Source organism: Folsomia candida, unplaced genomic scaffold (assembly GCF_002217175.1).
Source record: "Folsomia candida strain VU population unplaced genomic scaffold, ASM221717v1 Fcan01_Sc005, whole genome shotgun sequence".
NCBI classification, from domain to species: Eukaryota; Metazoa; Arthropoda; class Collembola; order Entomobryomorpha; family Isotomidae; genus Folsomia; species Folsomia candida.
The window spans coordinates 3,106,917-3,122,922 of record NW_019091197.1 but is presented as its reverse complement, the minus strand read 5'-3'; the positions used below and the strand labels follow the sequence as shown (position 1 = coordinate 3,122,922).

The 16,006-nt window shown below is 40.1% G+C and overlaps 1 protein-coding gene and 1 long non-coding RNA gene across 5 annotated transcripts; both read left to right on the top strand.

The window, feature by feature from the left end:
* The first annotated feature begins 3,523 nt into the window (after positions 1–3,523).
* Positions 3,524–8,749, top strand: LOC118435938. Of its 4 annotated transcripts, none has more exons than XR_004835055.1 (5): positions 3,524–7,013; positions 7,180–7,497; positions 7,569–7,652; positions 7,742–7,831; positions 7,921–8,749. XR_004835055.1 is itself a non-coding variant. In XM_035852480.1 (5 exons), the coding sequence occupies exons 1-5, from the start codon at positions 6,765–6,767 to the stop codon at positions 7,972–7,974; spliced, it is 795 nt and encodes a 264-aa protein (XP_035708373.1). In that variant the 5' UTR covers positions 4,731–6,764; the 3' UTR covers positions 7,975–8,749. The 4 variants fall into 4 exon arrangements, 2 of the variants coding, with proteins under 2 accessions (XP_035708373.1, XP_035708372.1); XR_004835056.1 differs by having other exon boundaries at positions 7,727–7,831; XM_035852480.1 differs by having other exon boundaries at positions 4,731–7,013.
* A 6,175-nt stretch (positions 8,750–14,924) lies between these two features.
* LOC118435871 lies at positions 14,925–15,804 on the top strand. Its single transcript, XR_004835043.1, has 3 exons — positions 14,925–15,005; positions 15,115–15,204; positions 15,292–15,804. It is a non-coding gene; the product is annotated as an uncharacterized LOC118435871 (long non-coding RNA).
* Positions 15,805–16,006: the final 202 nt, after the last annotated feature.

The following is a 16,006-nucleotide window of genomic DNA, read 5'->3' as shown; positions in this document are numbered from 1 at the left end:
ATTTTGAGTTGTAGTTTGCATTTTTGAGTTGTGGCGAACCACCAATGTTTATAGCCAGAGAACACCGCGAAGCACGAACGGAGCAGCTACCTGGATTCCGCCCAGTGTCTGTTTTTTTTTTAAAAGAGGTTTTTTTTCAAAATTTTGGATTCCATGTTGAGGTGAGTGCAGTGCTACACCCACCCCGACATGGGAGGAAGTTGCCGCTCCCAGGAAAGTACCTGGTTGTGGAGGAGGGTGAGTGTGGGGGAGAAAGGACTCCCTCCATATGTTTTGTATGGAGAAAGTCCTCACCCACGTCCTTTCACCCACCACAACCTCTACATTTATTTTTTTATATTAATTATGTGGACAGCCATAAGCCCAAATTCTGTGGGCTTATGGCTGTTATATATTATTTTACTTTTTTTTGTAAATACCTCTCCTTCCAGGAACGAAGGAGAGGAACTTATGGAGGAGGAGGAGATCCTCAAACCTGAGGGCGAAGAGGGAGACTTACCTCTCTCCTTCGTGGTTGAGGAATCACTCCTCACAGATGAGGAGCATCCCCCTTTTGAGGATGCGGTTTGTGGTGGCCAAGGGGAGGAGATGGAGATGGGTGGTGATGCAGGGAGTGGAACACTGCCACTACTCCCCATCATCACCACCAAGTTCAACAACAATGGCCCCAACAGCCGTACGGTGAGGAGGAGGGCGAGGAGGCAAAGGGCGAAGGCACTGCGGGCTGGGGGTGCGCCTCCTGCCCCTGCATCCAATGATGACGTCACTGCCACCGCCACCACCACCATCACGGCTCCTACCACCACCACCACTACTACTACTACTACACAAATTGCTACCAACGCCACCGCGACTGGGAGCATTGTCTTCTTCTCCACCCCAACGACTCGGGGAGGAGTGGAGAGAGTGAAGAGGGTCAATCTTCACGAAATTGACCCCTCACTTAAAAAAAAAGAAGCTGCTGGGTCTTCTTCCTCGGCCACCACCAACAAGAAGAGAGGCAGGGAGACCCCAGCCTCCAACAATCCCAGGGAGAAGAAGAGGCCCACCACTTACAGGGATGCTGCGATTGAGGGCAGTGAAGTGGTCATTACTTACAAAGATGACCCTCACCGCCCTCTTTCCAAAAAAGACCAAGAAGTCATCCAGGAGGGACTTCGCTCTGCCATTTACGCTGCAGCAGAGAATACCCAGCTTAAGTTTGGAGGAATTGTGATCCGGGGTGAGGGCATAGTTCTCACATGCCGTGACCCTACCACCAAACTTTGGGCCGAAGGGGAGGTGGACAAGCTGGAAGGGGGGAAATTCGCCACCTGCGACCCTAAACCACCGGAAGAGGAAGTGAAGGTGAGCTTTTGGGTCAGGGAGGCGACACCACCTTTAGCCAAGGTACTCTTCCCCACTATCTCTCGACTCAACAAGGGCATGGATACGACCACTTGGAGGATGACACATTCGATAAGGTCAGGTCAAGGTCATGTCTGTTTCTGTCGCGTCCCTAAATCTGGTGTGGCGGCCTTAAAACCGCCCGCTGAATTTAATTACTATTTTGATGAGTTGGTGTTTCGGGTAACTGAAACACCCCTTCAAAATTAACTTCGCGTCATAACCCTTACTCACAATGACTAACAATAACATCACAAATAATACACCATCACACTCATCTACATCTCTTCGAAACGGGTTGTCATCATTCAATATGACAACCAAAAGTGTGAACTTGGTGCAAATTAACTTGCAACACTCAAAACAGGGTACGACTTCTCTATGTCTCACCCTAGCAGAGTTGCACACATACATTTGCCTAATACAAGAACCGTATTGGTATAGAGGCAAAATACGAGGTCTGGGGGGTTGTGGCAACCTACAATTTTTTTGTCGGGATGCCCACTCCAGCAGATCCTGCATCATCACAAGTAGGGACATCAAAGTGTGGCCCTTGCTTGACTTATGCTGTAGAGATGTCACAGCCATCCGTACCCAGTGGGTGGGAATTGGAGAGGTAGTGATAGCCTCAGTATATATGGATGGAAACTATGCATGCCCCCCAGAGGAGATGCGTCGGTTGGTCTCATACTGTGAGACCAACGGTCTACCTCTGGTGTTAGGGAGTGATACCAACGCCCACCACACCATGTGGGGAAGCACCAATATCAACAGCAGAGGTGCACAACTATTGGATTACATTACACAGGTGGATCTGCACCCCATTAATAGGGGACACAGAGCTACCTTTGTTGTATCCAATAGGAAAGAAGTATTAGATGTCACATTTGTATCCTCCCACTTGCTGGAACGAATAAAAGCTTGGTGGGTCGATGACAACGAAAGTTGCTCCGACCACAGGTATATTAGGGCCAGCCTCAGCCTTGGTCCCCCTGACCCTATAATCTATAGGGACAGGAAGAGAACAAGGTGGGACTTATATAAGTCAGAATTAAAAAGATTAACTGAACTTGACCCTGCGAGTACATGCCCAATGTCACCTACGGATGAAATTGAGGCGAGCGCTAGTAGGGTCAGTAACTTTATCCATAAATCATACGATGTGGCCTGCCCTGAAAAAGTACTCAAATCCAGGAGGAAGAGGGTACCTTGGTGGAGCCGTGAGCTGACTTCTCTTCGGAAGGAGGCTCGCAGGCTTTATAGGGTTGCCCGCTTCGGAGGAGAGGAGGCATGGGCGGAATACAAAGCTGCTCGTAACTACTACTCCTACGAAATGAGGAGGAGGAAAACTGCCTCGTGGAGAAGGTTTTGTGAGAGTGTCGAGGAGGCACCTGTTGCTGCCCGACTCTCGCGCATCCTTCGCAACGATGGCACAATCAAACTGGGATCACTGGACAAGGGTGATGGTGTTTACACCAGGACCCTTTCTGAGACCTATGAATTATTATTGGACCAGTCGTTCCCGAGGGACCCTCAACGGGTTCCATGGGAACCTGATCATAGTAAAGTAGATGATGAATCTATTAATCTGATGATTACATCTTCAAAAATCAGTAACATAATTAACTCGTTTGGCCCACTAAAAGCGGCTGGAAAGGATGGTATCTTTCCAGCCCTTTTACAGCATGGGCTAGCCGAGTTAATTCTGTATTTGGTTCCTCTCATGAGGGGGTGCCTGACCTTTGGCTATACACCTCTGAAGTGGAGAGAGTCCAGAGTGGTATTCTTACCAAAGCCAGGAAAGGAGAGTTACGAACGGGCGTCCGCTTGGAGGCCCATCTGCTTAACATCCTTCCTGCTCAAAACACTTGAGAAACTGGTAGATGGCTGGGTCCGCACGCCTGATCTTGTTGATAGGCTGCAGAGACACAGTCAGTATGCCTATATGAAGGGCGTTTCCACGGAGGCTGCCCTTCATCAGATCGTTAGCCTTGTTGAGGGGGCCCTTGACTCTGGCGAGTACTGTATTGCAGTGATGTTGGATGTTAAGGGCGCTTTTAATGAGGTTAGATCTGATACCATTATCCGTAGCCTTAGGAGGTTTGGCGTCAACGAGGTATGTGTTCGATATATTGAGCACATGCTTCGGACACGAACCACTTGGGTAACTGATTCTACTTACGAGATTGGGAGGGTGGTGGAGAGAGGGTGCCCTCAAGGGGGTGTCCTCTCACCGCTTCTCTGGGATCTGGTCGTAAGTGAAATTCTGCAAAAACTGCATCATCGGTTCCCTCAACTGTACTCACAGGGCTTTGCCGACGATCTCACAACAGTGGGACGGGGCATTGACCTCGGTACAGTGGGGAGTCATGTGCAGAGAGCAGTAAATCTTGTTAGTGATTGGTGCAAAGAAGTGAGCTTGTCAGTCAATGATAAGCTTGCCCTGGTACTATTCACTAAGAAATACAAATTCACTGCTCCTGTGATCAAGTTGGATGGTATTCCCATCCCTTATCAAAAGCAGGTAAGATATCTTGGGGTCTTATTGGATCACAAGTTGAATTGGGGCCCACTATGCAGGGCTAGGGCACAAAAAGGTTTGCGTGCCCTGGCCCAGTGCAGGAGGGCCATTGGTAAAACTTGGGGTCTTTCCCCAAAAATCACAAATTGGATCTACAAATCCATAATTCGCCCGGCCATGGAATATGGGTCACTATTGTGGGCTCCGGCTACACAGGTGAAGTCCCACATGGCCCAGCTGCAAAGAGTACAAAGGTTTGCCATGCTTGGTACAACCGGTGTAATGTCTAGCACTCCTACTGCAGCCCTGGAGTGTCTACTGGGGCTTGCCCCAGTGGATATCCGGGTACAGCAAGTTGCACTACGTACCTACCATCGCCTCGCTCACCACGGCCAATGGAGAAAATGGTCTGGGGGTGATCGGACGATGGTGCTAAAACATAACAAGTTTGTAGAAATCATGGCATCTGGCATTCCAGAATTCCAGATGCCATGTGAGAAACTTGTTAATCCACCAGCAGAGAGGAACTTCTCAACCTCCATCTGTTCGGCGCAAGATTGGGAGGATGGTAGCGTGCCCACGGATGCCGCTGATGTGAGCTGTTTTACAGACGGCTCACGGATGGGCGAGAGCTCGGGTGCGGCTTACTACTTCACATACAACAACCTTGTCCAGGAAGCTGTGAGGTGCTCTATTCCTCTGGGATGGGCACCCACGGTTTTCCAGGCAGAAATTATGGGTGTTATCAGGGCCTCTGAAATGTTGACCGACAATTCTCAGAACTATGGCTTGAACGTTGACTTCTTCATTGATAGTCAGGGTGCCATTAAAGCAGTCACTAGCCCATGGCCAGTTTCATCACTGACTGCTGAGGCTATTGAGATGCTAAATCATATTAGGAAGACTAAGAAGGTAACACTTCATTGGATCCCCTCTCACCATGGATATGAAGGGAATGAAGTGGCTGATTTGTTGGCCAAGGAAGGTACTCTTACTGAGTATCTTGGCCCACAGCCCTCTATTCCTCTTTCCAGAAGCACTGTAATCTCCAGCATTGTAAACTGGGCAAGATTGCAGCATACCAAATCGTGGAAAAGCAGCAAGGGTTGTTTAACTTCCAAAGCTTTTCTCTTTGCCCCTTTATCAGGGCTTAGCAGAAAGCTTTTAACCCTAAATCGAAATAATCTGCGATCAGTAATACAAACCTTAACCGGGCATTGTACTTTAAACGGGCACCTTAGGACAATGGGATTAGTTGATGAGGCCACGTGCCAATGCGGCCGTGGCCCTGAGACTGTATTTCATTTTCTTGGATCCTGTGATCCTGTGACAAGTACTGTGCCCTAAGGTTAGAACTCTTTGGGAGGCACGATTTGCCACCAGAGCAAATAGTTACTATGCCTCTGCCCGATCTGATTCAATTTATAATCAGATCAGGGCGGTTTGTTGATCAAGCTAGATCGGTAAATCGTGAGAGTCATAACTCTGCACAGTAAGCGGTGTATACGGGGAGACTGCAATAAGCTCTAGTGCTTGCGCAGCTGACGGTCCAGTCCAACAATGGCAGGATCGTCACCCCACCAATACATACATACATACATACAATGTTTATAGCCGAAAATAGCCAACACGCCGAATTTTAAAAATGATTGTAATTGCATGAAAAGTTAAACAAGCATAGAGTAATACTTGCATAATAGTACGTAAACTCGCAAATATTGATTATAGCGCATAAAGCGCCTTAGGAGCCGATTTTGGGCGGGAAAACCAAAAATCCTTACAATGACTTTAAATAGACAGCAATGACAATGAATAATTATCCCGTGAGAGGAAATTGCTCGAACATAGACTATGGCGCATCTGGTGAATAGAAATCAATTTTAAGCGGGAAAATTAAATTCTACTAATTCCTGGCAATCTCTCAATTTTTAATTTTCCCGCCTAAAAGATATTTCAGCGGCACCCGGTACGTAATCATTAATTTTGACGTAGTTTACCCTACCGGCAAGATTATTTGTGGTATATAATTAAATCCATGCAATGATGCAATTCATCAAACTTTTAGTTTTCTCTCCCAAAACGCCCATTTGTGCTACATGCGAGCAAAACAATTTCTCTAATCTTATCGTAAAGCGTTGTTGAAATAAATTGGTGTCGAAATTTCCTTGCAAAAAACAGTTTTCACAACTCGGCGTGTTGGCTAGATATAGCCACTTGGCTATAAATTTATTTTGCATCCATTTCTAATATTATTTCCTAAGAGACAATTTATCTTCCCGCCTAAAGGGCGGGTTCTTGACTCATAACTCTTGCTTTGCTTTGCTTGGAGAGGCAATGACCTAATTTTTTTCCGGATACGACACATAGTCGTAGGCCGGTGTGAACGGAAAATACGCCACATAGTCGTATCCGTTGTCAAGGGTCAATACGACACATCGTCGAATTCCGGTGCCAAGGGAACCGGCGCCACATGGTCGTATTCGGTGTAAAGGTCAAATACGCCACATAGTCGTTATAGGGGCGAAGTGGTTAACCATTGCTAAAGCAAAAAGATTTTTTTTTGTACAAGTATTCCTATTTTTCGGTATAAAATCTGAGCAAACATGACAGAATTCGCTACTGCCAATCCTAAGTTACAGTAATTATCTAACTCCACCATTAATTTAATTACAGGTTTCCTCCATCTATTCCTTACAATAACCATTTTGAAAGAAATGTAGGAAGATTCGGATATGCCTTGCTTTCTCCCATCACCACGATTTACGCAGTCCTCGTTACAATCGATTACGTCATAATTTTCTTTAAAGCCCCCGCGTTGGCGGAATGGCTAAATAATTGGAATGCCATTGAAAATGAAATGCAAAAAATGGGCCTTCCCCGTGACAAAATTAAAATTGATTCATTTCTCCTCTGGTTTATCCCAACGTTCGAATTTGCACCAGCCCTAATTTTTAAAATCATGGAAACAATAGGGCGGTTGAATATTGGATATCCGATTCACTGCGTACTAAGCGTCGTTTACGGATGTCTTCCATACATCTGTTATGCTATTGAAGATTCGAAGGCATTGCTGATGCTGAAATGCTTACAAGTTGGGTTCCTTCAGGTGAGAATTGTCATAGTCGGTAAACGCTATGAATTTATTTTTGAAGAATTACAAATTTAACTTTTCCTGCGACCATTAATTTCGCACAAACTTATGTACGAAATCTTGTTCACCATTAGTTTCTTCACCCTCAGTATTTAATTTCGTCTTCGTACATATTTACCAGGTCCGCAGTTATCTCGAAGAAAACTTGAAAGTCCATCACCAATTTCCTATTGAAAAAATTCACAATCTTTTGATTAATCTTCGTCTGCAAACGCAAAATTGTGGCGATTACTTGGCCACTCAGCAACTCTTTTCCATCTTAATGACGTTGTATTCCACGGGGGTGTCATTCTACGCATTTGTGGCCGTTATGTCGAACGAATCGGTCGGGGGAGGTGCCGAGAAGACAATTCTGTTGGTATTTGTCTCTATTTGGCCATTGTACGCGAGGAGTCGACTTTATACGAAAGTTTACATTGCGGTGAAAATAACTAAAGAGGTTTGGCCATAATTTTCACAAATTTATATTTTTGCACAAATTTATCCTGCGAGTTGATGCTTTAAAAACAGGAAAAAAGGATTGCGGACATTATTAAATTTGAGAAGCGAAAGATGAAACGAGGAACATTCGGGTCGGATGAGTACTCTTCCGAGGTAAATATTAACATAAATAGTCGATTTTTACATACACATAGGTACAAATGTATGCAAAATGGCTCAAAAAATAGATGTGCATTATACAGCTACAAGAAGTCTACAACTTATTGACCCTTGAACCTACCGAGGTTTCCTTCAATGACTATGTGAAATTAAATAACCCTTTAATTTTGGGGGTGAGTGGTATTTAACACGATATAAAAATAAACCCGTATATGTTAAGCCTAAAAGTATGCATATGCTGAATGATACTTAAATGTTGCAGGTGTTTCAACAAATTTTTACCCTCATCATTATTCTCATGCAGTTTCCTAAGTAACGCACTTCATTTCAGCACGAGATCAATTATTTCAGACTAGTTGTTGTTCGGATTGCGAGTTGAGGCACGGAAAATTCTTCACAAATCTCCACAAATTACGAATGAATTTTGGTTACGAAGATCCACCACACGTACATAAATGGAATTATACGTATCTTCACAAACACTTCAAAATATTTATATTTAAGTAATTATTTATCGATAAATTTGATCTAATTTTCCCATTATATTTTGTTATAAATTGTTAGCAGATTCTTGTATCTAAATAATGAAAATGTATGTAAACGTATGAAATTTGTTCATGAAATTAGGCAAATTGGGACTCTCTGTTTTTGACTTTTGCTTCTCGGTTTCTTTTACACTACAAAATGCAAGACCAACAAATATATAGAAGCAATACGCTCTTAGAAGTCTGGATATATTATAGTCAGGTAGGTATTGATTTCTCGGCGTTAATAGTGCTACTGCTTGGTACAACAATTTATTAATGAGTAGCCTGGTCGCTCCACAAGTAGATACATACATACATACTCAAATATTAATGACTTCCGAGCATAGCAAGTAATTGGTCAGTATGAGACGATTAATGTTGTTATTTATCTCACAAATTTCACTCATGATGAATGGGTATTGCCCATTGTAAATATTTACATGCACGTATAAAAATTTTTCTTATGTACTAAATTTCACATGAAATATTCTACATTTCCACATGTTATGTGTGATACAAGGAGATATGTATTAGCCAACTAATGAAATACATATGTATTGCAGAGATCGGAAGTAATTAATGAAGCTAATGCGCTCTATTTTTATATATCACTATTCACTAGGTAAGGGAACGTTCATTCGTAACCTCATAATGCAAATTTTTGTTTTTTTAGATATCCACCCACCTCCAGTTTAACGATATCATTGGGCTTAATCATTCTTCGTTGAATGTCCTCTAAGCACTCACGCTGCCAAATTAATATTTCCAATTATCATAATAACTAGATAACTACTATAATCCAATTTGCAATTACGTCAGTCTTTGACCATTTGGCACTGATGGAGATGACGTTCCTTAAGAAGTTCGTTCCATCGAAAATTTTTCCAATTTTCCAACGGGCAAAATCAATCCACCCAACTATATCGCCAGGATTAAGCAAGCAACTCGTCAATTTTTTCAAATTCTCCCGCTACTTTGCCCGGTGTCCGTTAGCGTTTGAAAGTGTGCCACGTAAATCACAGATTAATTTTAAATTCAAACCGCTCAGCTCATCATTTTGTATCGCATTAATTTTTGCTCTATTGCTGAATTTCTTATTGATCCTTGCTCTACTGAAATATGACACTTTAGTCCGGCATGACATATTTCTAGGAGGAGACTTGTGAGTATATATACTGATATTCTCTCGTAATTGGTGCATATCAATGATCCCATACGCAACGATCTGTGACTAAAACGTTACATAAGCTTGTCATCGTCCTCTGAAATATTGTCAAAGTATTTTAATTTTGGCAAGTCTTCAGTTCAAAATTTTTGTGAATTTGACAGAACACGGGAAAAATTCTAAAATCATATTGACACACTTTTGACAAGAAGTTATTGAATTTAACGCGAGTCTTTAATTTAATTACAGGTTTCCCCCATCCAATCCATACAATGACAATATCGAAAAAAATGTCGGTACATTCGTGTATGGTTTGACTTCGTCCATCACCACGATTTATGCAGTCCTGGTTACAGTCGATTACGTCATAATTTTCTTTAAAGCCCCCGAGTTGGCAGAATGGCTAAACAATTGGAACGCTATTGAAAATGAAATGCAAAAAATGGGTCTTCCCCGTGATAAAATCAAAATCGATTCATTTCTCCTCTGGTTTATCCCAACGTTCGAATTTGCACCCGCCATCATTTTCGGAAGCTTAGAAACAATGTGGCGATTCGATATCGGGTATCCGATAAACTGCTTGTTCAGCGTTATTTATGGGTATCTTCCATACATCTGTTACGCCATTGAAGATTCAAAGGCACTGCTGATGCTGAAATGTTTACAAGTTGGGTTCCTTCAGGTGAGATTTATCATGTAGACAGTAAACGCTGGAACAATTCCGAATGTTAAGTGTTCCGGGGGGAATTAAATTTGAACAAATTTCAGTCAAAATTTTTTGAGTCAAATTTATTGCTAATAATTGCATCTTTGCGCATGTTTATCAGGTTCGAGGTTATCTCGAGGAAAACTTGAAAGTCAATCACCAATTTCCGATGGAAAAAATTCATCATCTTTTGATTGCACTTCGTCTACAAACGCAACGATGCGGCGATTACTTGGCGACTCAGCAACTCCTCTCAATTCTAATGACGATGTACACCACGGGGGCGTCATTCTTCATATTTGTTACTGTGTTGGCTAATGAGTCCGTCGGAGAAGGGACCCATAAAAGAATTGTTTTAACGTTTGCCTCTATTTGGCCATTGTACGGGATGAGTCGACTTTATGCGAAAGTCAGCATGGCGGTCAGGATAACTAAAGAGGTATGTGCATACATAGTTATGGGCATATCTAAGTTTCAATTTGGCACAAATTTATCCTGCATTGTTGATGCTTTGTAATCAGGAAAAAGAGATTGCGAAATTTATTAAGTTAGAAAATCTAAAAATGAAACGAGGAACATTGGGATCGGAAGATTACGCTGCCGAAGTAAATATTTATTCTATTTTTTAACTATTTGCAGTCGATTTTTACATACATACAAACTAGCTTAAAGGATATATGAATATAAGTATGGATTCTTACGTATTCATTTGTACTCATTTGAATTATGCAGCTACAAGAAGTTTACAACTTGTTGACCCTTGAACCCACCGAGGTTTCCTTCAACGACTATGTGAAATTAAATAACCCACTAATTTTGGGGGTGAGTTGTATTTATCATGATATACATGTAAAACTGTATATCTAAAGCAAAAAAGTTTGCATATGCTGAATTACTTTAATGTTGCAGGTGTTTCAACAGATTTTTACCCTCATCATTATTCTCATGCAGTTTCCTAAGTAACGAACTTCTACACAATGTCAATTACTTCACACTATTCTACGACACTATTCTACTTCTACGACAATCGGAGCAGCAAGAGTTGAAGGCACCGAAAATCCTTAAGATCTCTAAAAATGACAAGTGATTTTTTAGAAACATTTTTGAAATCGTTCATAAATTGAGTCATACCTTCCCAAAAATAGGAATAATTGTACATAAGCATATGTATGTATTGATTCTGAAAGGTTGAAAATTGGCTGAGGAAAAGTAAGACTTCATTTACTGCACAAGCCGTACGTATGTATTAAATTCGTTCTGGAAATGAGGCAGATTGAGACTCCCTGTTTTTGACTTTTGTGCTCCTTTATTCTTCAGCTTCTTTGAGATAATAATGTACAGAACTGTTCTGTACTTACGTACGTTTTTATTCACAGGGGAGTCACTCCAAGTCAAAACCTTCGATTGGAGGAGAGTCATGAGAGCGGAGATGTTGCCTCTCCACTCCGAGCGACACTACTGATGGTGGTGCTCGCCAGCTGTGGGCGTAGCACGGGTTGTCGTTTTGTATGTTGACACGGCCAGGGCTAATTTTTTTAAGTTATAGTTTTTGAAGTCAGCTTTCAAAATAATCTTTATGGATGTGACACTAGAATTTCGTCACTAAAAGTTTTGTTTACGCCCCTTGTTTTTCTATCATTTTGGGAATATTCCCACCCATAAGCTACCATGTGTCAGTAAAATCGCAATAACTTCTTGCCCCCACTCATGTTTGGCGTAAATTTTTTTTGTTAGTAACTATTTAGTCACTAGATCATAATTTCAAAAAATTGAGAAAAACATGGGTGGGGGCAAGAAGTTACAGCGCTTCAAAATTGTCATTCAAAATTTTGAAAATTGCAAATTTTCAAGTTTTGAAAATTTTATCGAGTAGATTACGGCAAATAAAATAAAGTTTAAGTTGAAGTAAACTGTGTCAAAAATCTGGTGCACTTGATATTTAAAATGCAACGCGGTTTTAAAATTTCGAAAAATAATAATTACTCGGCCAATATTTGAAATTAAATTTTAATTTTTTGGACGGTAAGTTCCTTTTCATACTGGAGATTATTGATAAATTCGAGGACAAAATCTAAGACCTATGCCGCAATTGGAAACAGGCCTTCAAATAAACTGAGTCAGGGTTGATATTAAAATTATACCTGCCTGTAAAAATTTTCTGTCAATATTGTGAAACTTTAATCCTAAGCAATTACTACAGTGAGGATATTATTTATCAATGTCACTTTCGTAGAGTCACATACGTAATGTATGAATCCTTCTTGGTATTATTTTAATACTTGATTTCTGAGTGTATAACCATAATAAATGTACATTTGTACATAAATATTAATGACTTCCGAGCATATGGTGCATTACAAGTAATTGATCAGTATGAGACCATAAATATTGTTATTTACCTCACAAATTTCACTTGTGATGTATGCTTTATTAGTGTCCATGGGAAATACATATATAATTGTTTCTTACGTAATTTACATATGTCACGTGAAATACTCTGCATTTCCTCATTGTATGCTACAAGCAGATATGCACTGCAAGCGGAAATACACCCATTACGGAGATCGGAAGTTCAATTAAGTAAATTACTTAAAATAATTAATAGGTTTATATGGAACTCCACCCATTGCACTCTATTTTTATGGACCACCATTAAGTATGTAGATAAGAATATTTCCAATAGCATATTAACTGAGCAAACTAATCAAAAGTGCTATTATATCCCTTATTGGTCATTTGGCACTAATGGAGATACCATTTTCTAAGAAACTTGTTCCATCGAAAATTTTTCCAATTTTCGAATGGGGAAAATTACTCCACCCGCCCACATTGGCAGGATTAAGCAAACAACTCATCAATTTTTTTAAATTCTCCCGTTACTTTGCCCGGTGTCCTTTAGAATTTGAAAGTGTACCACATAAATCACAGATTAAATACAAGTTTAAACTGTGCGGCGCATTATTTTGTTTCTCATCCATTTTTGCCCTACTGCTGAATTTCTTATTGATTCTGGCTCTACTGAAGTATGACAGTTTAGTCCGGCATGACGTATTTCCAGGGGGAGATTTGTAAGTACCTAAATAGACAAATTCACACAAAACTGTTACGTAATAATGATCCCATCATACGCGCAGCCACGAGAGTTGTCAATATAATATATGGGTGGACATTCCATATAACCCTCATGGCGGCGCCTGTGGATCCTATGTATTTATACTGCATTCGTAACGGTTTTTCACTGAACCTTAGAATAAATAATGGGAATGGCATCTTTCTCTGAAACATTGTCAAGGAATTTTGAATTTGGCGGACAAATGTTCGGTTTAACATCGTTGCAAACATGACAGAACACGAAAAAATACTAGAAAGTTGATGTAACTGTGAAACCAAATTATTTCAATTAATTAACTCCATCCTTAATTTAATTACAGGTTTCCTCCATCTAATCAATACAATGACGATCTTGAAAAAAATATCGGAAAATTCGTGTATGATTTGACTTCATCCATCACCACAGTTTACACAATTATCGTTTCAATCGATTACGTCATAATTTTCTTCAAAGCCCCAGAGTTAGCCGAATGGCTGAATAATTGGAATGCTATTGAAGATAAAATCCAAAAAATTGGTCTTCAACGTGATAAAATTAAAATCGATTCATTTCTTCTCTGGTTTATCCCAACGTTCGAATTTGCACCCGCCATCATTTTCGGAAGCTTAGAAACAATGTGGCGATTCGATATGGGATATCCGATTCACTGCGTATTAAGCATCATTTACGGATGTCTTCCATACATCTGTTATGCTATTGAAGATTCTAAGGCACTTTTAATGTTGAAATGCTTACAAGTTGGATTCCTTCAGGTGAATAGAATTATCATGCACACAGACAGTAAACGCTACACTCTTAGAAATCCAGTATTAAAATAATATCAGGCGGTATTCATATGACTTTGCTAAATTGGTGCAGTACAGCTCGGTATTAAAGTTTTTCTGTGTAAATAGGTAACAAATTTGCACGAACCTACATATACATATAATTGGACTACCAGGTCATAGCAACTTTAATACCGAGCAATCAATACCTTCCTCACTATACGAGGCTTTTAATAGTGCACTTTTGTAGAATAATTGAAAAGTTTCATACTTTGAGTTTCTCGGGCCAATTAATTTGGAACAACTATGAACTCTTCTTCAAAATTTGTTCAATCACCCTCACTATTTAAGTGTTTATTTACATACATATATATGTATCAGGTGCGCACCTACCTGGAGGATGAATTGAAAGGAAATCACCACCAATTTCCCATGGAAAAAATTCATCAACTTTTAATCGAGCTTCGCCAGCAAACGCGACGTTGTGGCGATTACTTGGCGACTCAGCAACTCCTTTCGATCCTGATGACGATGTACACCACGGGGGCCTCATTCTACGTATTTGTTGCCGTCATGTCTAACGGGTCAGTAGAGGAAGGTACCGGAAAGACGATTTTGTTAACGTTTGGCTCTATTTGGCCACTGTACGGGATGAGTCGCCTTTACGCGAAAGTTTGGATGGGGGTGAAAATAACTAAAGAGGTATAAACATAATTTTCACATATCGTCGCCGATCGTGCTAACGTTTCCGGAAGTTATCATCTACAAAATCAGCTGTATACAAAAGTTGTCGGACCAATTTTTGGGAAATGTGAGACTTCATAACCATAACATAGTGACACTTGTTTCCTTATTTTTATCCGACAACTTATGTTACCACATGGTCTTTAATGCGGAAGCTTCTGTTTCTGACTGGTCTCTCAACCTACAACCTTTTCACGAACAAGGATGATACACATCCCGCATAAATGTATGCTTTATATTCATAGGAAAAAGAGATTGCGAGAATTATTGAATTAGAGAAACTAAAAACGAGACGGGGAACATTCGGGCTGGAAGATTACGCTGCTGAGGTAAATACTATATATATATGTACTTAACTTATGTATTTCTACAAAATGGGTAAAAAATATATCTTGGTATGTATACGTTTATTAATTTTTACTCATTTAAATTATGAAGCTACAAGAGGTTTACAGCCTGTTGACCCTTCAACCCACCGAGGTTTCCTTCAACGACTATGTAAAATTAAACAATCCACTGATTTTGGGGGTGAGTGCCACTTAAAACGACATATGCATAAATCCGTATATCTAAAGCCCAAAAGTATACATAAATATGCTGAATTAAATGTTGCAGGTGTTTCAGCAAATCTTTACACTCATCATTATTCTTATGCAGTTTCCCAAATAGCGCACTCATTTACTTTTGCATACCTTGCTAATTAGTTGCCCAACAACTGTGGAACAACGGGATGTGTGTTATAATTTACAACTTCTTAAAACCTATGCATATGCATCGTTAAGTACAAATCTATGTAACAATCGTTAAGACATTGTTTAAGCCCTGGATCAAAATTGTGGTCACTTTTGTATGACTTTGAAATTACTTTCTAGGGGTTGGGTTGGAAATTAGGAGAGTTATTGACGCACAAAATATCCGTTAACCTTTAACATAACCAATTATTTTTATGAAAAGTTATTAGCGATCGATATTTATCCTTACCAAATTAACTAGATACATTCTAAACATTTCCTTAGATGAGATATATCTCATCTAATAAAGGGAAACGTATACGTTTGCAGATTTGTTTTCAAGCTCAGTTTTTATCACTAATCAATTTATTTTTTCAATGAAAACTTTTCACCAATAACTGCGAATAAAAACTTTTGCCACATTAAAACATACTATACACATAAACTAAATTATGTATGTACATATATACATACATGTTTATGCATGTACATTTAAACACAAATATATTAAATTTATATAATGTACATATCTACATATCGACATAGATAGTATGCTATTTATTTATCTTCAAAGTTCAAAGGGCAAGGAGAGGTGAATA